Below are 25,181 nucleotides of genomic sequence, written 5' to 3'. Positions count from 1 at the left end.
CTTTTGTTTTTGCAAAAGTTTATCGGAAATATTTCGTATACCGCAAAACTGTCATATTTTTTTCAAAAAATTGTTTTAAAAGTGTTTTAAAAGTGAAATTAAACTATCGTTGGAGTATAACCAAAGTATCTAAAGTTGTAACTTATTAGTTGTAAAATTATTAAAAATTGGCTCTACTTGATAATAACATTATAAAATACTTTAATAAATGCGCCAAATCTAATTGAATCTATAATTATTACAATAGTCCTAATATTTCAAGTATTTCTTAACACGATAAATAATATTCTATTTTAAACAAATTTACTTATTTAAAATACATACAAGTTCTTTACGTTAATTATGTTACATATATATTATGTATTTAGCATTATTTTGTAAATGTTATGTTATATTTTGTAAAATGTTATGTTATATTAACTTTTCACATGTTGGCATCTCACATCCTAAATTTGTTTCCAATTTTGTTCTTTATTTTATTAAATAATTTTAATCAATCATTTTCCTGTCTTGATCCCTATGGAGATTCATTATCGTAGTTTCTATATGGATTAAATGTAAAATGTTAGATGCAACGATATTAGTTTCGTGATGCTACTTTATCGATTTTATGAGATATTTCGTTCAATAACAATGATGATTACACATATTTTCCCCTTTTTTCAGAATAATTTATTTTTTAATACAAAACAAATTCTATCTTTGAAGGAACGTATAATTTCAGTTCAATAGTATAATCTAACAAAATTACTGCAACTATTTCACAAAATAGTTATTGATTGTAATTTTATAGAAAAGTTCACTATACAAGTTGTCTTGTAAATCGATATATAATATTTAATAGAATAATATTCTGACATTAAAAAATAACAAATACATTTCATCGTTCATTGGTAAGTTTTGATCTTGTGTGTAACCTTTACCAAATTACTCATCGTAATCATTTTCACATATAATTTATATCTCGGCTTCGGCTGATGCAAGTATGGCTACGAGGTAGACTAATTTCATCGCCATTACGAGGTGATCTGGTTTCAACAAATGTATGGAGTTCCCGTAATTTCCTGTGACTGCGAGGAAGAAATGATCGAGTACGCGAAATGCTATTATTCTAGTTTCATTCGTAATTTAATACCAATTGACGAATAAGTGCTTTACAGCAATAATCTTAAAATTATTATTAAGTGTCTGTTTTACTTCAAGATGTATTATTTTTTCGCTTGATAGAATAGAGGAATTAATGTATTTTGGTAAAAAAATGTCACGTATCTTTGTCATGTATCTAATTTTCAAAACGTAAAAATATAAATATAGTAATATTTTTTATTCCACACTTATAAAAGATCAAAACAGAAATAATATAAAATTAAACAATATTTAGTTAATATTTTAAATTGATGCTAACCAGAAAGGAATAAATGCATGAGATAGAATAAAAGCTTAAAATAGCGAAACATTATTTTAATCTCATTCAGAACAAATTATCGAACGCGCGATGCTCTCTATATAATATATATTTATTTTATTTAAAAAAATATATAATATTCTCTTTGCATAATTATAGAAAGGTTGATTTTAAGCTTTGTTTCATAGGTTCATAGGTTCAAAAATATTTTATGTTTTGCGCTACATTCAATTCTGTGAAACTGAAAGAAAATAAGAATTAATTAATTTGCTCAAAACAAATTTGTACTAACAATAACAAGCAAAACATTTTCCAGATCAAATATCAATAAAGACCTAGTTACATAAAGATGATGACATTTGAACGTATCACATATCCTTCACTTGAAATATGTCAAGAAGATGTCATTTGACATTAAGGAATGAAAATACCCTCCAAGTGATTTCTATCTCCGAATAATTCACGGTTGAGCCACTTCACATTTATCTGAGACGCGTACATTTTATCGCGCGGCCTGGCGACGAAAACGAGACGACGCGGAGTTAAACAAGCACGACGAAAAACTCGCGACACTCGCTGGGTGGATTGTCGCGAGAAGAGAAAAAAATACGGAACTTACGATATGGTGGCTCGTCGACCAGAACGAAGGCCAGGCGATGAAGAAAAAATGAAAAGTGTGTCAGGGCAAATTGCGCGGTGCGACGCCGTCAGGCGACACGTGACGGTGACACGGACTTTTCAATTAATCAGAAATAAACGGTGTCAACGGCATACCGACGAAAACCGATGCCGGGTACAAATGTTATTTATCGCCAAGCACGTGGCAGCCCCGTAGGATGTTGTTTAAACGATCGTCCGAACGTTATCGCGACACATGTTTTATGCGTATACCCGGCCAGGGGAAATTTGTGAGACTTTCCCGTCAGTTTTGATGCAGTTCGTTTCTCTGGTGATTATTTACGGGGCGAGAAAAACGGACGATGAGAATTAAACGGATTGTATGAACATTAACGCGCATTTGTGCATACCTATTATCATGGAATAAATATAAAATATTTATCTCTTGGATTTTCTCCGTCGTCCACTTCTGAGGCTATTAATCTAGAGTTTGCGATGGGAGCTTTTAAAATTATTTGATACTTCATTAAAGAGTCTCATCGTTATAACAACTTCTTTCTTTATCGTTATCTTTCGTTATCGTTGAAAGCCAACAAACGAACGAAAGTAATTACATTCAATCTGATTTCACTATCACGATTTTTTAGAAATTCCACTTTTTTCCGTATAATTTAAATAATTTGTAAAACTTATATAAAATTAAGATATTTTAAGAGCTTTGTATATTAAAAAAAAATATTTAACCAACACTGATTAACTACTGTTGATAAAAAAAAGCATTAAATGACGTTAGTCACACTTATCGTTTCGAGGAAGAATTAAAATAAATATAACAGTTAAATAAAATATATTATATATAAATATATTATATATAAAAAATTATTTATATCATTGATAACTAAATTTTTTTATTCTCTATATGATCAATGTGTTAACTATATCGCTACTATTTAAACTCTATCAAACTATAGATCAAAACTTTTCTCATGTTCTGCTGCTTGGATATAAAAGCGATATATATATCTGCACTTCCGTTTAGCATACAGTATGATCGATTGCTTCTTTACGATTCCGTAACGGCCTCTACCTTTTATATAAACCGCGCACACTTCGAAGATAACATTTACGTTGGCACAGCGAAAGTTTCCATTTCATTTAGATAGAATTGAGTCGCGGCGAGTAATGGAAAACGCAAGGTGCACGACCCGGAATTGATTTCTCGTACAACCAATTTCGCGGACCGGCGTCCTTGGCAGAGGTACTCTCTCGATAGCACAAGTCCTACAAAAATAATCTAACCACGTAGCGTACCAAAGTACTCTCGTGACCGCCGTTGAAGTTGAAATTCCACTATCGGTATGCACCTAATCGCGCGGCGCACCTAATCCACCGTAGGCCGAAAGGAGCGATTTTTCCCTCGCGGGAAATGGATGGCGGCCGCGACATGATGAAATTTACAACGGTGAAGCGGCACATCTGAAACGAGCGTTATTTATACTGACGTGCAATTAACTTTTTTTCACTTCGCTTCTCATCTACATCGAGCTGCGTGTATCGCGGCCGCGCGGCGCGCGCAGCGTGGCAAGCGAAGACAGTCGAGAGACTAGCGGCCAATTATTTTTAATGTCTCATTGTATCCTCCCTTGCGTTGCCATTAAGGCTTAATAGCCCGCAGCGTTCAAGGCGCATCGCTCCTTTTCGGGGGTCCATAATTAAAGTCAATACCGGAAACGGTCCATTAAACGTACTTGCGGATGAAAGAAGTCTATCTCGATTGTGGATCCACCTGATCCACGCTTCATAAATCTTCTTTCTATGTCTGGCTATGAATCTGTGATGTGTGTGTGTGTGTGTGTGTGTGTGTGTGTGTGTGTGTGTGTGTGTGTGTGTGTGTGTGTGTGTGTATACATCCGTTTCTCACAACATTTATTTCCCTATTCTATTCAAAGATAGAAGTCATTGATTATCTCATTTCGAATATTAAACAATATTCCCAACAATATTCTCTCGAGCATAAAAATTCTATTTCTCTACTTTTCTATTTCGCTACTTTTTAACAGATTTTGCTTTAACTACGTAAAACTGAAGTTTCAAATATGTATGCGTGGCTTATATTAAAGCTTAAAAGAATATAAGAGCAAATTAGCGCATATTTATATGTACGATGTTATGAGATCAAACTGAACTTTAAACTGATCGCGAAATTTCCACAGATAAAAACAAGCAGCAGCGATTATAAAACTGTATTTTTGTTACTTTTATTTTCTTTCCATATTAATTCCTCGTGTAAATTATTATACGTTCGATGTTTTGCTGAATAAGAATAAGAATTATCATAAATATTATGAGCCGTAGATAAATATTACGAGTATTCCTCGAGTATGTGCAATATATGCTGCATGCTTTTGTTCTAAATACAGAACGTAAATCAGCTTTCGCGACTCCGTATATTTTTGTCCGTCGTGCATCGTGCAATAACCCCTATGTATGGGAGACGCCGTGGGAGACACATGGCGCGCGTGTAGTCGATTCATCGAATGGGAATATAATAGAACACTCGAAACAACTCGACGAGGGAGAAGTCTCTTGGTATGTGAATGATATCATTCACTGGAATGTTACAAGAATTACATAGAACAAATGGAAATAAAATATATTATTATCAATGCTAATATTATGCATATTATACATATTTTAAAAGCACATTAATTTGATGAAAGCATGGATATGTACGACGTACTCGTTATACGACGCATATCGTTAATAATATTTGTTTGCGAGAATATTTTACTGTTGTGACATCGCATATTAACTCAAATTTAAAAAAAAAAGTATTTATTCAAATTACTTTTAAGATTAAAATTAAAATGTTTTTTCAGCTGAAACTTTCTATTACAAATATTACAGTATCGAATCATGAATGTGCATAAAATCTAAATGCAAATCTTAATCTGAATCTAATTATTTCGAATTAAAAAGTTTATTAAAAGTTTATTAAAAGGTTTATTAAAAAACAGCATTCAAAATACTTTTGAAAAAAAAATATTATTAAATTTAAAAGTGTATATTTTTAAATTATATCAATATATATATATATATGATACAAAGTAATGCAAAGTAAAATAAAACATTATTTTTGTAACAAGAAAGAAAGAGAGAGGAAAAAGGAGAAAGAAAAAAATCTTAGATGGCTAATTTCAAATGTGTTAAACTAACTATCCCCTTTATTAAAAAGATCACCTTTCATATTCGTGAAAATCATGCGCGTAAAATAATCGGCTAAAAAAAGAAAAAACAAAAAAGAAAAAAGAAAAAGAAGAAACGGAAACACACATGAAAATACGCCACTATACCCGTGGGCGGTGAACAACCATATTCTATTGCGCTGGGATATTCGTTCATATGACGCAAACGCGATTCCGCGCGCACGACTAAACGGCTGACACTTCCACCGGGCATTCTCTTTTACGCTGCACGAAGGGAGGGAGATCAATCAGTTCTGTATGTTTGATGTTTCAATTGTATCAGTCAAATACTCGGGCGTATCGAGATGCGTCGTTTCGAGTATCGCCGCCGCCTCCGCCGCCTCCGCCTCCGCCGCCGCCGCCGCCGAGCGATATTCAGAGAACCGGAGTAGATCCCGGGGCTCGATTTCAGCACGACACACAATCGACAATGAAGCGTTCTCCCGGCGCTGTAAGCGCGTTCCACCGGCGTGGGATACGCGTTAAATCACAACCGGCGGCGATGGAACGGCGCCGGTCCGTGCTGATTCGATTTCCCGACAAAACACTACTGCCGAAATACTTTACAATGAAGGGGCGTTTTACATGCATGGCGCGGCAAAGTGCTCGCTCGCGAATCCGCGCTTGGCGCGCGCGGATAGAAATTTTCCCAGACAGGACGAGCGAAAAGTAATATTGAGCGCGATCGGAGAGGACACACACAGGCTGACGTAGGTACAGACGTGACGAATGTGTGTTCATGTCGAGAGATTGCTAAGCGCTGCAAAATTTTGGGACGATCTCACCAATTCTGTTTGTTAAGAGCAAACGATGAATAATAATGGCATTCGATAAGACTTTGAATTTATTAATTAAAATTGTATTGTTATTATCAAAAAATGTAGAGAGAAAGAGAAAGAGAGGATAAATAAAATAATTAATAGAGAAAAATAGTAATTTGAAATTTTTAATTATACTAATTGAGCTTCGACATTATGCACAATTATCTTTCAGTTAAAAGCTCGCAGCGTTGCGCTTTAACGGGCAGAAAGCAGGCGAGAACACCCATCTCGTGGAAGCAATAACATGGGAGGTCTGCTTGTTCGTTTCTACCGTGTAGCTTATCCATAACGATTGAACAGACTTGTCCGAGCGTAAATATAACGATAATGCAACGCGCCCAGCTTGCGTCCGGTTCTATCTCTTGCTTCCTTCGTCTTTCTTTCTCTCACTTTCGCCTCTTCTGCTCTTCCTCTCGCTTTTACACCCTTTACCACCCACCGACTGTCTGCTTTTGTCTCTCCATCGATTCGTGCACTCGCCATTATTATAGAGAGATAATGCCCCTATACTCGACGCTGCGCAGATTGGCGAGACTGCTCGTATGAAATGTGCAAAAGCTCTAGGCAGAAAAGAATGAGAATTGCATTCAATGTTCTGTCATTTATTTTTTCCTCTTAATATAAAAGATCATGTCATTATCTGCTTTTCTCTATATATTATAAAAGCTTTGTAAAAATAATAGAGAAAAATGCAAAATTATTGTGTATAAAAATTGTTTTCAAGAAATCATTCTTTTCAATCTAGAAACAATATTTATCTAATATGCGCATATATGACATCCATATATATATCCAAATGTATAAAATTACGTTTTACTATTAATTCACTTGGGATCGAATTATCTGTGCCACCGCAAACATTACTGCACATAAATTACACTTACGTATGCGCCAATATCTCGAACATTAATGTGTAATATTGGCCAAAATATCGATATGGCAACTCGCATAACTCGTGGAGAAAGTGTCGACTATTTACAGTAAGTATTCGCATTAACTACGTTAATTGTGTAGTTTGTGTAGTCTCCATACATTTTGCTCGCTCTGCGAATATTACCGCGAGTACAGCTGCGACGAACGATGGGTCAAAAGGCAATCGAAAACGATAACATTGTCGAACAATTGTTATAACTCTTCCAATAATCGGTGCTTTCAGCAAACCGACGGGAACAATATGCTGACGACTTGCAAACGTTTATCTCGTACAAATGTACGTAAAATTCGCCACGACATATGAAACGTATGTCGACACATCCGATGAATCGTTTGCGGATCAATGCGCCTTCATGAAAATTTCAGAATGAAAAGTGCGCCGAGAGAGAGAGAGAGAGAGAGAGAGAGAGAGAGAGAGAGAGAGAGAGAGAGCACTGAAACTTTCATACTGACGAGCGCAGAATTTACGCAATGGCTTTATACGTATGTACACACGCTTGTATGCATCGAAATTATGGATGAAAAGATTAGAACTGACTATCATATCATTGCACAAAATTCCACACCGGAAAATTGAGTTATCCATAAAAATTGTAGGCAAAGATAGTTTTTACATAACGTCGAATAAAAAAATAAATCTGCTGATCTTTTCAATCTTGAATTTATTGTTTTTAACATCAAAAGCTTTATGTAACGCAAGAGAATAACGGAAAATAACAATCTAAATTCTACATCGCATAAAATTGATTAAAAAAAAAATGTTAAAAAAAATTGATGTTAAAAAAAGATAAATGCTAATTTCGTTTTTAGATATTTAAAATTATTTTAAAAATCTTAATGTCTCGGAAATACAACTTTTTTATTAACGCAACTTATTTTTACACAATATAATTTAAAGGAATGTGAAAACTTTTCATTGAAAGCACAATTGAACGATACCGAAAGAGAGACATAACTTTCCTCAGCTATACCTATACGTAGCTATATTCGAGTCTATCGATTATGTAAATAGGGTTGTTTGTCAATCGTGAAAATGCTGTTAATATTGCACAAATACTATCGAGCATTCTTAAGACTTTAACTTCAGCGACAACAAAGAAACTACAGACAGTAGTGTGTAATAAAAAAAAACAAACAATATTCTAGCGGGCTTATAAATAGTAACGCGTTGCCATTACCGTCAAATCTTCGCGATTCGCGAAAGGAAAATTCAAGCGTTCGCAAACTTCGGCGACGGAAGATTTCCAGCGTCTCTTCGGTGACAGCAGAAATGACGAGTACGGCTCATTTGTTCCGGAGATCGGTATACGACTGTTCGGTCGATTTCCCACGATTGTATATATCGCGTATTCGCGCTCGCTCTTTCTTGCCATGCGGAAATGCAAAATGCCGCCACATGCAATTACGGGTGGTGCGGGCGCACGGTCGCTTGAGGAACGTCGATTTTCCCACGCGTATGTCACGGCGTATATAAAGGCATTGTTGCCCGTACGAAGAGAGAAAGGAGAGAGGAATCCTTTTCCTGGGCCGAACGACACGCCGATGTACCACCCATTTTTCTCCACCGCACGGTCGTCTCGCCGGATGGCGAACGAACAGATAAACTGTACGGAGTACGTGGAGAAACGACGAAGAAACTGGCGAGGACGAGATAGCAAATCAAAAGGGAGCATTAAAAGTTGTCGATGCGTTAGTCGCGCACAGCAGTGCGGTCGTTGCCAGAAAGGACTCCCCCGGGAAAGGACTCTATAGGGGAGACGAGGAAGAAGAGCGGCGACGAGGATGGGAAGCCATTTCGCTCATCTGCCGAGTCATAAAGCAGATACTACAGTTCTATCCTCGAAAATACATAAATCTTGCCCAGCGGCCTGGCGTAATGCAGGAGAAATGAGTCCTCGCGCGTAAAATAAATGATCAGATCAGCCATCGTTTCCGGAGAAGACGTTGGTCTTTCCCGTGGAAAGAAAAAGAGAAAGAGAGGAACGAATACTGAATTCCTGAGATTGAATAAGATTTCGTGAACGACGATAATGAAATCGATGTCCCAATAATTATGAAACATTTTAACAAATTAAAATTTACTACATAATCCTAATGCGAATCGATTGAATGTCCAATAAACTGTATAAGTGAAATTACATGAATTATATTGTGACATAAGCGTCTTTACATTCAATCGGGCAATATGTTCAACCAAGCGACGTGCAATTAATCTTTGACAAAGTTTATCATAAATATGTACATAAATAATGCAAAATACATTTTGCTTAATATTTTAAATGAGTAAAAAAATTTTTTTAGAAAATACCATTTTCAAAATTTTCTAATAATTTATGAATTATTAATAATTATTTCGATATTAGCTAAATTGATCAAATAATTTAATAACTAAATAACTTTGCAACTATTATGCTAAATATTAATGAAATGCACAATCGTTTTTGTCAGATAACATTTCATCCGCTGATTAATGTTATAATAAAATCGTTTTGATTAGGTAACACATTACGCAATAAATCATAATTATTCATATCAATATCCAATTACGAATAAATATTGAGGACTTATCATGTTTCATACTATATTCTACATATATTTAACTAATAATGTGCAACATGTCCCTCATACTTTAATACCACAAATTAATATATTGGAATAAAAATAGTCAGATATATGCAACAACAAATATAACAATTGATTAAAATTGTGTTGAATATAATTTATTTTTTTCTTATATTAAACTCATTCTTTGAGCACAGTGACCAAACTAATACTCTTTTAGATTTAATTAATAATTTCTGTTCATATTTTTAGTCTCTCCAAATTAATATTTATTGCACATGTTGATATTCATTTCAAATACTTATACTCGAGTGTTAATTCATTTTATTGTCTCACTCAATCTCATTCAGCCCTTCTGACAAGGAAAAACTCGTTTTTCATAAGTTGGTCGAAAATTCACGAATTTTCAGTGACGGACTTTTTATCAGCTCAGCGTTTCGAAGCGCCTATCGTACTCGTAAATCTCCTCAGCTGTCTGAAAGCACTTTTCTGCAGCACGCGCAAGTAACGTCCCGTTTATCAGTGCAGAGCGCAAGCATGACATTGCCGCAATCGCTGACACCCTGACGCCCAAATGTTGGAAAGATAGCGGACTAAAGAAGAAAAAGTAAAATCGCTATTTGGGACTTTCTTACGAATCATGGAGACAAATGCAATAAAACTACTGACAGACTGCTCGCTAACTCATTGAGACCTATATTTATATAGGTCCTATAGTCACCTTTTTAATAAAAAAAAACTCGGCTAAGATCAGTCTTGACATAGTAAAGTTTCTCGATCAGAACCAAAATAAAATCTTTGTCACCAAATGATATTTTAATTATTCTTTTAAATAAAGCAATTAATATCAAATTATTTAAATTATTCTTTCAGAAAATTAAATAATTCATATGTAATAATTAAAATTCGCTATTAGTAGCTCAAATTAAAATTAGCATTTAGATTAATATACATTTAAATATTATTTGTATTGAGTCGATGAAGTTAACGACTACTTATCGAATAATCAATGATATCTTCCACAAATTATTCATCTGAAATAAGAATAGAAACAATAAAGAATGAGAGTTACTACTTATTTCATGATATTATAAACAGTAATTAGCGTCTTGCTTAAATATGAATCCTAATTAACGCTTTCAATTTTTTAAGATGTAATTTCACAAAGCCAGTTGAAATGTAATTTCGAGATAAAAACATTATTATTGACCCTTAAATTTGAATTTGAAGAAATTTACTTTAATCAGAATTAATAATTCGCAAACCTATTGATATTATCATTTTTTAACAGGTTTATGAATTCTTAATTGCTAATAATTATAAGATACGATGCCGCTTGGTAGCTTCTAATATTTAACGCGATTATATTCGAAGAATAATATTATGACACGCAAATTACTCTCGCCGCTATCATCTGAATTTCACTATGCGAACGCACGATGAACTGCGAAACAAAAACATCAAGGCCGCGTACTTATCTGTCAGCCTTATTTCTCGAAAAACATCTAATATATTATAAAATAATTATGTTCTAATTGTTAAATTTTGTTATTAGACGTATCACCTTAGTATTTCTGTATAATACGCCTATGCAAAGCTGTGCCTATACGAGCTGTGTCTTAAACGCAACATGATAAGTACATGATAAGTACTAAAGATGTAGAATGCTGTCATAACATTTAACATTATTACATTTGCACAATTATTTTTCTAATTTATGCTTAAAAAAATGCTCTTGCAGTCATGGCGGAAATTATCTAGATATGAAACATTAATTAAAATAAATCATTAGTGCACTGCGATATCATTGTATTTAATCAATATAGATAATAGAGACAGAATTTATATATAAATAATTTGTTAAATTTAGCAAGAAAGTTTTTCTCTGACGCTCAATCAGATAATAGCCAACCATATCCTTATAAAAAGGAGTGTATGATTTATTTATAACCTAAATTTTCTTGCTCTAATATATTATTAGATGTTATTGCTATAAGTTTTATATATATATGTTTTTTATATATGTTTTTATATATGTTTTATATATATATATATATATATATATATATATATATATATTATTGCTATAAGTTTTATATATATGACAAACAATTTTCTAGCAAGTACAAAAAAAAACATCGACACATTTTAATTGTAACATTTAGAATTTTAACGAAACATTTTTTTGGTTGAGTGTAAGACAATCAAAAATATTTAGACGCTTAGCAAAACAGAATGCAACCGTCCTCAATTTATTCATCAATGTTTGATAAAACAAGTACTAGCATCGGTGGCAGAGTAATTAATTTAAATCGATGAAAACAATTTCCCATAGTTATTATGTGACAAAATATGAGAGATGTGTTAAAATAAACGAAAATTCACTCAGCGAACATCAAATACATAATGAGGGCCGTATTACAATAGTGATGAATAGTGTTTGGAGTTTGAATGTCTATCATGGATTATTAATGAAGCCGCGGATATCAAAGATGTCGATTGTTTAAAAGCGATGACGCAGATCGAGGATGAGCTGTTTTGCGCTTCATTCAACTGTACTGCGATGCGACTTGACGGTGACAGTGCCGATCATCAAACGTTATATTCACATTTCAACTGTTCCACAGAGACTAGTAACGAGCGTAGTCATCGTTCTATTCCCATATATTAGAGACGTAATATAGAGATATTTCCCTCGTATAAAATGATACAAAAATAATAATATATAACAAATAATAATAAAAATGTTACCGCAATTATACAATAAAAATAAAAATTAATATAATAATTAATATATATAATAATAATATATAATTTCACAAAATATAATTTCACAAATTTCGATAATTTCACAAAAATCAATTTTATTATATAATTAAGATGACAGAATTCGAGAATAAAATAAATAAAGACTGTTTTAATATCATTGGAAAATCATTTTAAGCCTTTCATATCAATAATTTTCAGATATCACATTTTTTTCAATAAAATTATTTTTATTTGACAACATTTATATTCAATTGTAACAATCCCAGGTTTTATAAACAGTCACGCCGGACAATTGGGAATACTACGGTCATACAATAACTTACGCTCCCGGTGATGTGTTAATATTCCAATAACACTGTTGTTTGCCCTCTTATCAAAAGCATGCAATTAATATATTCGCAGATATGAATCGACGAGCACATTGTATTTCAACTCAACCGTGAATACGATTATCGATGTTACGAAGAGAAGCCGCAGCACGGAGTTACTAAATTTCCAAATATCGATTATTAATTATTAATGTCGTTAACGTCAAAGACGCTAATTGTCTCAAACAGCGCCGTCAAACTTAGAGCAGTCCTCGAACCGCAACTGCAACTACAAACTTACTGACTGTCCTTGATTACGCACACTGGAAACTCTAACGAGGGTTTCCAACTGTAGCAACCAAATGCAAAAGCGTTTTTAATATATCTCTTTATTTATCGATGCATTGATATTTATTATATTTTTATTATTTTTATTATTATTTTTTATTAATCAGACCTTATTCTTTGCGATATTAATTGTATCCTTGAGGAGAATCGATAAATATTACTACTACTACTACTACTTTTTGCTTATTGCAAAAAGTACGTATTAACGTATTTAATTTTACGTTTAAAATTTAAATAGAATAGCAAAAGCATACATTGAACTGATTGCGTGAGAAGGTATTCATCATTTTCAAGTTTCGATATTCATTTAATTTTTGCTAAATCTAACATATATCGAGAGTGTTCGATACATTTATATATACAATACAATATTTATATACAATACAATGCATTTATCTCAATTCATGCGTGCCGCGCGGCAAAAAAAAGATATTCATCATAGTTACGCAATGCGATGCGATGCGAAGGGGAGGGATATTTTTCGAAATATAAATCCTCGAGATGATAAAACGTCGGCGCGATGAGGCTCATAATTTCACGGAGCCGCGTATCGATTGCTCCCGGTTCGATGGTTTCGCGAAAACGAACGCGATCCGACAGCGAGCCGAGCCCGGCTCACAGGCGTAATCTCTAATGCGTAATATCGCCCGTTCACGCCGGAATGAGCAATGCCAATAAAACGAAACCAGGCGCATCGGCATCGAGCCGACCGCCGCGCCGGCCGCCGCCACGCCGCGTTGCGCGTTACGTTGCGTTAGAGTGGCGCGCGGTCAATGATTTTGTAATCGCGATCGGCGAGCGCTCGTGAAAAAAAATTCGCAATTCGATCAATTCCACATCTGTCGTGCAGCGACGATAAAACCCCGCGTTCGCCCTCCGCGCGCGCATCACGAATCGAGTTGATAAACCGTGCGCGGACGGAGAACCGCGGAAGAGTTTATGAGATCCCGTAATATTTTACAGCACATTGTTGACGTTGCATACGTGACGTGATTTTTTTTTTCTTTTTTTTTTTTTTCATCAATGGACAGAGTAACGTATCGACATTACGATTCCTCCAACCGAAACGACTGGATTCTTGAAACGGGGCACCGCCGATGCGGATCCGTTTTAATAGTCGATCGTATCGTCGTGCGCGCGATATCTATATATTTCTCGAAATCAAATATACGGCGAATATTCGCGAGAGATCGACTTTTTAAATTCGCGTGTCGCTTTTATCACGACTGCGAACTGCACGAGGTGCCGTCGAGAGATAATATTTTCTTATTTCGCTGTTACATCGGGATCCGGGGGAATGGCGTGACGTTACTGCAAACGTGAGTGCAAGGTATTGTTTACCGCCTATAAGTCACTCGTTAAAGCATGAAACGGGAAAAATCTGTCGCGAGTAACGAGCGTTTATTTGCACGCGGCGTGAAAGTCGGGCGCGCCACGTCTGTCGTAAAATCGATTTTCGCATTCGTCTGCCATGTAGCCAGCGCGCTCTCTCAATTTTTTCCCCCATTGGCATTCTTCGTGGAGGCGTGTGGAGATGCCGAAGAGAAGAGAGAGATTTCTTCGAACCATTTAGATTATCGACGACGCATTTACACGGATTTCCGCGGCGTTGCTGATGATGGGACCGGCTCTTTTTGCGAGACAGAAAGCGCCAACGGCAAAAAATCCTGGACGATCCGAACTGTAAAAAGACGCGTTATCAATCTCGCTGGATATGGGACGAGAGTGAGAAAAAGAACACACGAAGAGAGAAAGGAGACCGCAGGTGTGCCCGCGTTACGAAGAAGTTGCAAACTTTTATTGCGGCGTTTATAAGGGATGGGGAAGAGTGACCTAGAAAGTGAGACGGTCGAAGATACTACCTGCAAATCCATGTCGCATCTTGAAAAATCTCGACATACATGGCACTAACGGATATCTACAAAGGATGCAGGAGTCATCGAAAAACACGAATATAGTTTATAGGCTCGGAACGAGAAAAACGCGAGAGGAAACATTGCTGTAAAAAGCAGAAAGGAAGAGAAATGGAGAACATAATAAAGAAAATGAGACGGTGCAAACCGGGATGTAAGGTGCTTTCTCAAAAGAATACAGGGAGAGACATAGCAAGCGAGACCGCGAAAGCAGATAAGGACTATAAAAATGACGTTACGTAAAGAGATCGTATCGTAAATGAATGAGCGAGTAATAATAAAAAATGCAGTACGAGGGGACGAGGTAGAGGTATTTTTATGATCATTTTAAGAAATGATTATGTCATTACGCCATTAACGGCATTTATTTGTGCCACGTTAGCAATGAGAAATGTGAAATAATAAAAAAATATCGAACAAAGCAGTGATCTCAAGATAGTTAACTACAAAGCGAGACGGATGAAGAACGAAACGCGCGTAACGTTTAAGATACATCTATAACGGTCGGGTGCATTTTCACAAAGCCAATATCGCGACATAGGAAAAGTAAATGGTACATTCAAAGGTGGCGTTGGGACGCCGACTGTTAAAGCGGCACTTTTGATCAAAATGAAGCCTCTATGCGCCGGTATTCCCCCGTAAAATCAAACGCGTCTTATTGAAATACGTAATACTTTGCATAATGATAGGGAAAAAACACTGTGTTATACCAGGACAAATATAATTATATAGTATCTCAAAGAGGAAGATCCAGAATAAACGTGAAAAATTCGAGATGACGAGGTCGCTCGGTCGGGAAAAAGAGCAAAGAAGTTTTCTTCGAAAGAACCGAAAGAGCAAATGGAAGGAAACGAGGTCATTCGCGGATATCTTCCAAAAGTTCTTGCATCATATATGGAACGATATCAAGTAAATGGTATTTTTCAAGCATTGCCGTAGGTACAGTATCATATCCAGCCTTATCGTGAAGAAATCAAAATTAATATTCATATAGTACAACATAGTATAATATCCATAGGGTACAATCTCTGATCATCAAATACTCATCGATTGAGGTCGAATAACTTTGAAAAAGTTATTCTATATCTTTGATGGATATTAAATATTAAATTGATATATTATTTATCAATTGTATCAAATAAAGCGCAATATTACTTTATTTTAACCTGATTGATCTATAATATTTATAACATTAATTTTAGTTAATTATATTTTGTATTTATCATACATTACGCATAGAAATATATAATCGTTAGTATAGTTCTTTAATTCATCGTTAAACTCCAAAAAAACCTTCAGAATTCGAATTAGGAATGCAAATGAGTATACTGTGATAAGGGCAATCTACCAATTTCTCGCGGACCGCAAGAAAGTCGAAATTAAACATTCATCGCACGGTTCGCTGCGTTAATGACCATCAGAAAAAAACCAGCAACATATGGCGGGACGGACAGAGCACTGCAAAGAATCGTCCGCGGAGAGTATAAAGATGAACCTAGACAGAAAGAGAGAAAGAGAGTATATCTACGTGTGCATGTGTACGGAAGAGAAAGAGACAGAAAAAAATGGCACAAAAAAAAAACAGAGAAAAAGAAAGGCAGGGAAATAATTATAGCATTATTCGCAAGGGTGCATTGCGGCGGTGTTGGTACAACGAGAAACGGACAGAGAGAAGAGCGTAGAAAAGAACATCGGCAGCGACCGCTAAACAGAGCGACAAGGGCGTGAAAGGAAGAACGAACGGCGCAAACGTAGAAAGGAAGCCCTCCTTAATAAAAGACAAGGGAATATCAGCGACCTCACGCCTGGTCGTGACAACGACGTCCGCATCCCATTCGCTTCAGCATCCTTTGAGCGAGAAGCCATCGTCATCCCTCCCTCATCCCTCTTGTTTCGTGCCCCGCGCTCCCTCGCCCGCCGTCGTGACCCACCGAGGGCACAACCCTTGAATCCAGTACGACACAGCAGGGAAGGGGAGATTATATTCCCCTCTCCCCTCCGTTATATTGTCCCTGCCTTTTCACGTCCGCGTATGCTCTTGACTAAACAGGCCATTTCATCATCGTACGCGATATTTCTATGTTTTCATTCTGTGCTTTTTTAACAATTTTTATCGTTTTTAAAAACTCAGCGACGCAATTGTGAAAACGGCAGCCGGATTTAATTCGACAAAATTTGTATAACAGTGTTACTCTACCGTATTGATATTCTGATTAAATATTTGTTGAATTTATCCAAATCTCTGTATAATTGTGTCATCGTACTTTCTAACAAATGCAAAAAAAAAAAATAGATAAATCTGCAATAAACACATTTAATCATTTCTTTCAATACGAAATATTATATTTTTCATTGATATATACAGCAACATAAAAAGCACTTTTTTTTTCGATGTCGTATAAGAAAACCAAAATAAGTTTATGTATACGAAAGCTATAAACATTTTCGCGCGCGACTCATAAAACGTAAATGTTCCTTCCTACTTTCGAGTTATAGATACGGGTCCATATTTCTTCTTACACGACTCACTATCTCGAGCAACTTCCACGCGCGATTCGCAAAATATGTTCACGCGTATCTATTTTAGGAATGGCTGCTTGCCGGAGAAACAGTTTGCGACTGTACACGCGTGTCGATACATGCGCGAGCGCGACATTAAGGGCGTGCAAGGGAAACGGATATGTGGATCGACGGCGGGTGAGACAAAGAGAGAGCCGAGAAAGGGATATCGATGCATGCGCGTGACCCCGATTCGAATCACCCCTGAAACGCGAATCTCTCCGAGTTCGCAGGCACTCGGAAAATAATTAGACCCATCGAGTTCCGGTGCGCGGTCTAATGAGAGGCTTCCTCGGCCGGATGCGACGGAATCTCCGCGATCTCCTCGCGCGGAATGCTAATCGCCCGCAATTACGCGATTGCATTTCGAGAGGAAAGAGCGTGGACAAAAAAAAAGATACGAAGGAGAAAATTTATATTATTCTCGCGTAATCTCCTATAAAATTTCGGGTGCGTCGTTTTAAACCAGATTTTAATTTTCATTTTCCTTTTCCAAAACTTACCGTATATACGTGGAAATGTCAATCTTTCAGATGTAAAATTCTTTGTTTCCAAAAATCCTTTTATAAAAATTTCTATAAAAAAATCAATGTAAGTAGTTGCTGATTATTGTGCTTAGTTTTAACTTATATCTATATGTTTCAGTTCATAATTTTATAATTCTATTACACTTTATCTTTAACTTATCATTATTTTCCGATTTGTATGAATTGCTTATTAGAAATATTGGGTATATTAAAAGAAACCATACTTTATATTTTTATATTTATAATTCTTTTATTTTATTTCATATTTTATATTACAATTTCGATTCTTTCACCAAATGTAGCATTAAATGATAAACATTAAAAAAGAATTTTATTCATAAATTGAGATTTTTATCATGTTTCATAAAGTTTCGGATCGTTGAATAAGCAGCTGTAAAATTTTTTAGATTAATTCAGTTATAAATCTCTGATATGTGCATTTATATATTACTGCATAATTAAAATCTTTCATGTCGACACTACAGTCAAATTATGCATTTATCGTTCATTATATGATCATCTTGCCCTTAGCATGATAATATCGATAGTTTCACAAAGGCAGAAAATGCAATAACGGATGAAAAGCGAAGTTAACGCGTGCCTTCATTTATAGCACATAAAAGCAATACTATCATTAAAATTTCCTACATCGAAATTGCAATTAAATTATGCAATCTCTCATAAATTACAATTTTGCTCCCACTCTATTGCATGACCTAATAAAAATTTTCATAAGAGAACGTAAATGTGAATTCGAATATTCGCATTATTTGCATTTCTGCATTCTTCACGACTAAATTGTATTAACATGCAATTAAATCATAATCATGTATAATCAATTAGTTAACCGTAAAATTCGCGAATGTAAGTCAAATATGTTGATTTTTCAAATCATGAATTTTCAAAATAATACGCCAAACATTTGAGAATAGAAAATAAATTTAATATATTTATCCCAAAATTTTCCAAATTTAATTTTCCATCGCAGATGCTGTCATCTTTCAAATTAATATCGTCAACAATATTCATAGATCTACAAATACTTTTGATAGAGAGAAATATTTGTTTCTTTAACGCTGAGAAAGATTTTTAAAAATAAAATTCAAATTCCAAGACCACAATCAAATCGTTCCGTGAATAAATTTGCATAACGAACCAAATTTATCCGTGAAATTATTTTCAAGCATGAAGGGAAAAAACTTACGTGTCGCGCCAGTTATCTCGGCGAACAACGCGATCGACAGTAATCCAGCCGCGAGGAGGAGCGTGGTCAGAAAGAACGATCTCGAGCTGCAGCCCATCACGGCATCACTACCGATCACTACCCGATTCGCGCAGTAATCCTCGCCGGATATCACCGACGGCGTGTCTCGAACTCTCGGCGTTGCGAGAGACTCGTCTCTTCCCAGCTCAACTGAGCTCGAGGATCTCACTGTCACCCTCGCGGCGAAAACGTCCAGCTGTCATCCGCGCGAAAGAGTCCGCTCGAACACCACAACCACCACCACCGCCGCCGCCGCCACGTACGTGCCAAGCGCGCGATTCAGCATCGACGACGCACCGCCGCGCGAGGAAGCTGCGGTTCCGCCGCGACAAAACCGGACGCCGACCTCTCGTCCGCGTCGCGCATCTCTCTCTTCGTGCCACCACCTCGCCTCTTCTCCCCGTCCGTCGACGGCTTTCGGATCGGACACTTCACAGATCGGACCGAGAATCAACAATCCGACACACAGGACGCACCGAGGAATCTGCAATTGATCCGCGAGGGAGCGTCGCGTTAGAAAATCGACGACCCGAACACTTCCTAACGCGATCGCTACAAATCTCCCGCGAAGAAGAAATCGTGACAATGGTACGTTTCTCTCGTGGAACCGGCTTGATTCACTACCGCCGAATGCACAGACCGATTATCGGATTTTAGAAGAACCTGGTCGAATTCCCCCGAGCGTAATGTTGACGTAAGAGACTCGTTAAACTTGAGCACTGAAGCGTCGTTGTAAGCGACGCGACTCAAATCACCGGGTGAATTCCGCTCGGCGAAGAAAGAGCTCGCGTCGATCGTTTTTCGTTTAACGTGTGTTGCTGAGCTAGATTTTAATTCCTGTTAATTCGCATCCGCGCTCCTATATTATCGAAGAGAATGCCCCGCGCTCAGGCGCTCAGTGTTCAATACGTGTGAATTACAAGTTAGTTACGTTAGGAGAAAATATTTCCGATATTTGCTTTGCTTTGATATTTATTTTAGCGAGCTTTAAAAAAAAAAAGTTACAATTTGTACCGTCAATCATACTTGTCGCGTTTGCAACTTTTGTCCATATTTGCAGTAAGAACGACACCGGGAATGTTTATTATAGATTATTTGCTTTATTGGAGTGAACGCGTCATTTACGCCAATTGTAATGCATGCATGCGTATAACGAGTGTCTAAATCCGCGGCAAATGCATGTATATGTAATACTCTGTAATTGTCATTGTGTTTCGCAACATATCGCGACGGTTGATCAAGCTGCAATCTTTAATAGGATTTCGCAGCGTCCCTGTCTGAAATCATCCGAATCGCGATCCGCGCTAATTTACGGGGACGTCTCCGCTTTCGTTCGACGCGCAATTTTGTAGAAAATCGTATCGCAACGCGAATCATTCATCGTTTCGTTTTCGAGTCGAGTGATGATTTACGCGATTAATTGAAGTATCTCGGATAATTCCGTACCGCCGGCTGTCGAATCGCGAACGACGAGCGTGCGAGCGAGCGATTCGAGTACGCGTTATTCGCATCGAATCGGGGCATAAATCATCTTCGCGCAAACGGATGGCCTTTTAAATTGATCGTTCCGGCAGGTCGGTCGTACTTGTGGGTTTGATACACCGATACCGTTCCGCGTGCCTCGAATATTAAAAAAGTCGTCCATAAATTATCGTTCTTGATATTCGCGGTAATGTACGAACGACATAATATCGGGACGTCCGAGTAAATGCGGGAGACCCGTGAGCGAAGCGGCAATCGAGAGAAAGAGATCACGATATTATTTTTCAAGATAACTGAGAAACCATCTCGCGCGATCACGATTATGGATCTTATCGAGTATATTTTTTTATTTTTTGCCGAACGCGCGCGGCAGTCTCGCGAGAAACGACGCTTTTCACGGACCGGCGATTTTCCACTTCGTTTTCAAAACCTATATTCTGAAACAACAAACGGCGAAACGCGCGTTATTCGCTCCGAAAGTTTCACAGGGTATATTTCCATTTGTGCCGTCCGTAAAATTAACTCCTCGTAACTTTCGTCGTATCGCCTTTGCGCGCGCGCACGCGCGCGCACGTCCCGATGTGCAAATGTTGATATTTCGTATTACGGGACGGAGGGAGACTACGTAAGTACATAGGGTCTCGCCGTCAGTACGGCGGAGGCGGATGTCCGAAACTTATGGAAAGTGGGTCACGGCGCGTATTTAGGCGGCAACCTCCGGTATCGGTTTATTCCCACCTGTAATCACCGGCCCCCGCAAACCGGGTACACAAAGTTCCTCGTGCATATGCATAGCGCGCGGCCGCTTTGTCCCGACGAACCCTTGAATCGCTCGTCTACTCGCGTGTTGTTCGTACGCTATGACTGTTCCCTGTAGCCGCCTGACGCGAGGGCTTCACATCGCCCCATCGCGCGCCTCCCTCTCCCCCCGGTTCTCTTCCTGCAAAGCCGAGGGCCAAAATCACACGTTCGGAAAAAAAAAGGGCGAAAAAGATATCGCGACAACATCTATCATCGATGTTTATTTTAAGGACGAGCTATACGTCACGGGCAGCGAACTACCACTCTGCTCTTGTAAATCCTATTCATGTCAAATCACGAACTCGCATGCACTCTTTTTCCAGGGGGAGGAAAAGGGAAGAGCAAGGTCGGATAGAGGAGGATGAAACGTAATCCGTGTTGTAGCGCAGCGGTGCGGAGATGCGTCGAGCATCATCGGCAGGCTGGTCATCGTATTTCGAAAGCGCGCGTTAAAGCGCATGTTGGAGGTAGATTAAAAAAAAAAAAAGACCGAAACAAAATTCGAAACGAGCGTCACACAAAAATCGAAGTGCATCCGCGAGGCAGCGAAGATAATCGAGAACCGACGAGGCTCGACCCACCCTCTTTCGCGGTCGAGAGGCACGTGACGGGTCTCCGCGATCGGCACGCGAATTCCGGCAGCCGTCTAGAGCACGTGACGATCGATCTCGCGTGAGAGAACGAGAGTGCGATTCTCGTATTTCTCAACGAGAGCATCGCGCGCCCGTCCTTTCCAAACGAGAAGCCTAACACGGAAGCCTTCGAGGATTCGCGGTTCGGAATATCGCTACAATGCAGAGCACGAAGTCGATCGACGACGAGCTCTCTTTTTAATATCTTTGTCAAACGTCAATCGCAACACGTCCGCAGAAACGGGAAAAAAAAATTGAGAAATTCTCTCCGACCCTTCCCGAAAATCGTTTCGCGTGGCCCACCCCACGAGGTCCTTCGTTCTACCCACACACGCAGAGACAATTGCTCCAAGACCGTCCACATCATCCCCTCTCGTACCGAGATAACGTGAGCGATGCTCCCAGATAACGGCAATCCCTTCGACACTGCTTTCGCGAGATCGGTCCGCCCTTCTCACAGCACTGCGGGAAGGGCGAGCGTCATCCCGCGCACTGGTATCCGAGCAAATCCCTGAGAGAAGCGCAGATTCGTGCAGATTCCACAACACCCCGGCCTCTCGCCTTTGCTCGCGCCGCAACGGACGACGTTTGCTCGCTCGCGATGTCACGCAAGGCGAACGCGCGAGAAGACGACCGCGATGAAAAACGCGACGGAACGCGACGGTATCCGCACTTATCGTGCGGTATACGAGGTGCGGAACGATGAGCGAGCTTCGAATGCGCGTCGTGCTCTCCCGCCTCTCTGGCTCCGCTCTCGGGACTGAGAGTGGAGAGAGAGAAGCACTCTGTCGGACTTTCGAGGGACCCACCGCCACCCCTACTGGCGTGGTAGCCGTTATCCCTGCCTTGGCTCACTCGGCAACCCGCGTGCTCTGTTTCCCCTGCTGCGCCGACCCCACCACTGCCTTGAATACCGCGCGTCACCCGCGCCCCACCTTTCGCCCATCGCCCTTGCCATCTCCCCCGTCGCTCCCTCCGACGCCGTCGCTTCGAGGAGGACGACGCCACCCTAGGTGCTCCTACGCGATCTCTGTGTCGTGTGTATTCCACCACTGTCGAGTCGAGACCGCGCGAATCACGGACGTGTCCGGATCAGGGGATGCTTACGATATTATTATCGGGATACTCTGGCATCCCCGAACTCGCGCGAGGCCACGGTTTGAACTTCGAATTCAGAAAAATTCGATTTGTAAACATATAAGTAATAAATTAAATTGTGGCACGTTTTTAATACCTATTTAAAACATGCATCATATTTATTTTCGTTTTCATTTAGTTTCGTTCGTTTTCAATTATTTTCCAAATTTCTTCTCATCTGCGTTATTAAAATTCCCTGATATATTTGTGTAATATAAATGCAACTTTTGGTGCATATTTTTTCCCAATATTCAGTGGATATTATATATTTCAACTCGTTATTTATCATCGCGTATAGCGATAAGTAATATTTCTCACAATAAAATACCGACCATTTCAGTAAGGACATAATAATTAATTGATTGTCCATGCAAAAGCTGCAAATAAAGAAGAATACGAATCAAATATTAAATGGGATATAGATATAATATAACTTTTTTAATACAAATTACACATATCTGTACAACTTTGAAGAGATTTGTGTTCAGACAACTCGTATTCGGATATATCCAGCATTTTGTACTATAAAAATATAAAGTTCTCTAACCAGAAAAATTTTGTCAAAATAAAAAACATTCATCTACTAATCAATATTAAGTCATGCAATTATAACACGTGCGTTTATTTATCATATTGTAGATTGGCAGTGGATAGATCTCATCAATAGTTTGACTGAATCTAATGATTTTTCGAAGATTTTTCGTTATTTCAAAAGAAAATCAGCACAATGGCATTGTCCCTATTCACAAAAACGCATGTAAATGTATAAATATTACATAATGCGATAACCCATACTTTCAATCGAATACATTTTGAATAGAATAACGATGCGCATCAAAATACAAAAGCTGCCGTAACAATATAAGCAACGATTTTAAATGATAAGACCTTATAATGGAGGACAAGACATATAATGAAGGAATATACCACAGGAACAAGAATAAATATTAAATTTTAGAAATAAAAATTTGGACTAAAGATTAACTATAAGGCACAATGGACACAAACAAGTATAAGATATAGTTCTTTAATATTTATTCCTTTAATATTTATTCCAAAAATGTAGTATTTATTCTATTGTGCGCAGGGCCTAAACGCGAATGTCGCAATCGACACACGAATTGACATAACACAAATGTCGCGCAGCGTTTTTGGCGTTCTAGAAATGCTCGTCAGTATGCGTCAGACTCGCTCTCGACGATTAAAACCGCAAGGGTGAGATTGCTTTGATTGACAATCGGCGCGAAACGCAAAGAACTGGTGAACTCGCACGTGCCCATATATACTCGCCCATATATATTCTGTGTACTAACGCTTGGAAAACGGTTCGTGACAGGAGTGTCTTCCGTTCGCCGTTTAATAAGAACCTCTGTGATTGCAATTCAGCAAATACAGATATATAATATATTATATTGTCGTAATAAAACAAAATGTAATAGATAATATAATAAACATATTACATGTAACATCCATGTTAGTTTTGTAATTTCTCTCTCATTGAATGTTAAAATTATATAATACAAATATAACTGAAATGTTATAATTGCAATATAAATAATTTCAATATTATATAACTTTTATATAAGTTATATATAGTAGTTATATTATAGTTATTTCTTCGTCAGTTTAATTAATAATTGTATTGTCAAAATAATATTTAATTTACTTTCATTGGAAAGACTTTATTTTATTTAAGTGGAGTCCTATTTTGGGAAGTCATCTTCAAAAAATCATTTAATTAGAAATGATTAAAATAATCTCATAATACTGCATCTTCTATTCTATCCTGTATAGTTTTTATTTATAGGTTTTATTTTTGAGAAATAAAACTCAATCGTTCATCTAGTGGGAATGCCA

General features: G+C 37.6%; 1 protein-coding gene across 5 annotated transcripts in view; it reads right to left on the bottom strand.

Annotated features, from left to right (window-relative positions):
* The window catches only part of tei (irregular chiasm C-roughest protein teiresias), a 317,350-nt gene extending 294,336 nt beyond the window's left edge, over positions 1-23,014 (bottom strand). For 2 of the 5 annotated variants that reach the window (XM_089080496.1, XM_089080499.1), the window contains exons 1-2: positions 22,567-23,013; positions 19,213-19,756 (exon numbers count right to left, since the gene is read on the bottom strand). In XM_089080496.1, the coding sequence (XP_088936622.1) occupies positions 19,213-19,309 (97 nt within the window). In that variant the 5' untranslated portion in view covers positions 19,310-19,756; positions 22,567-23,013. Of the gene's footprint in view, positions 1-19,212; positions 19,893-22,566 lie in introns of all 5 variants that reach the window. The other 3 variants (XM_089080500.1, XM_089080497.1, XM_089080498.1) reach the window with 3 other exon arrangements.
* Positions 23,015-25,181: the final 2,167 nt, after the last annotated feature.

Source organism: Pogonomyrmex barbatus, unplaced genomic scaffold (assembly GCF_055798465.1).
Source record: "Pogonomyrmex barbatus isolate J1 unplaced genomic scaffold, ASM5579846v1 scaffold3, whole genome shotgun sequence".
In the NCBI taxonomy this organism is placed as follows: domain Eukaryota; kingdom Metazoa; phylum Arthropoda; class Insecta; order Hymenoptera; family Formicidae; genus Pogonomyrmex; species Pogonomyrmex barbatus.
Note: the sequence above shows the minus strand (reverse complement) of the source record. Positions and strands in the feature narration are given on the sequence as shown.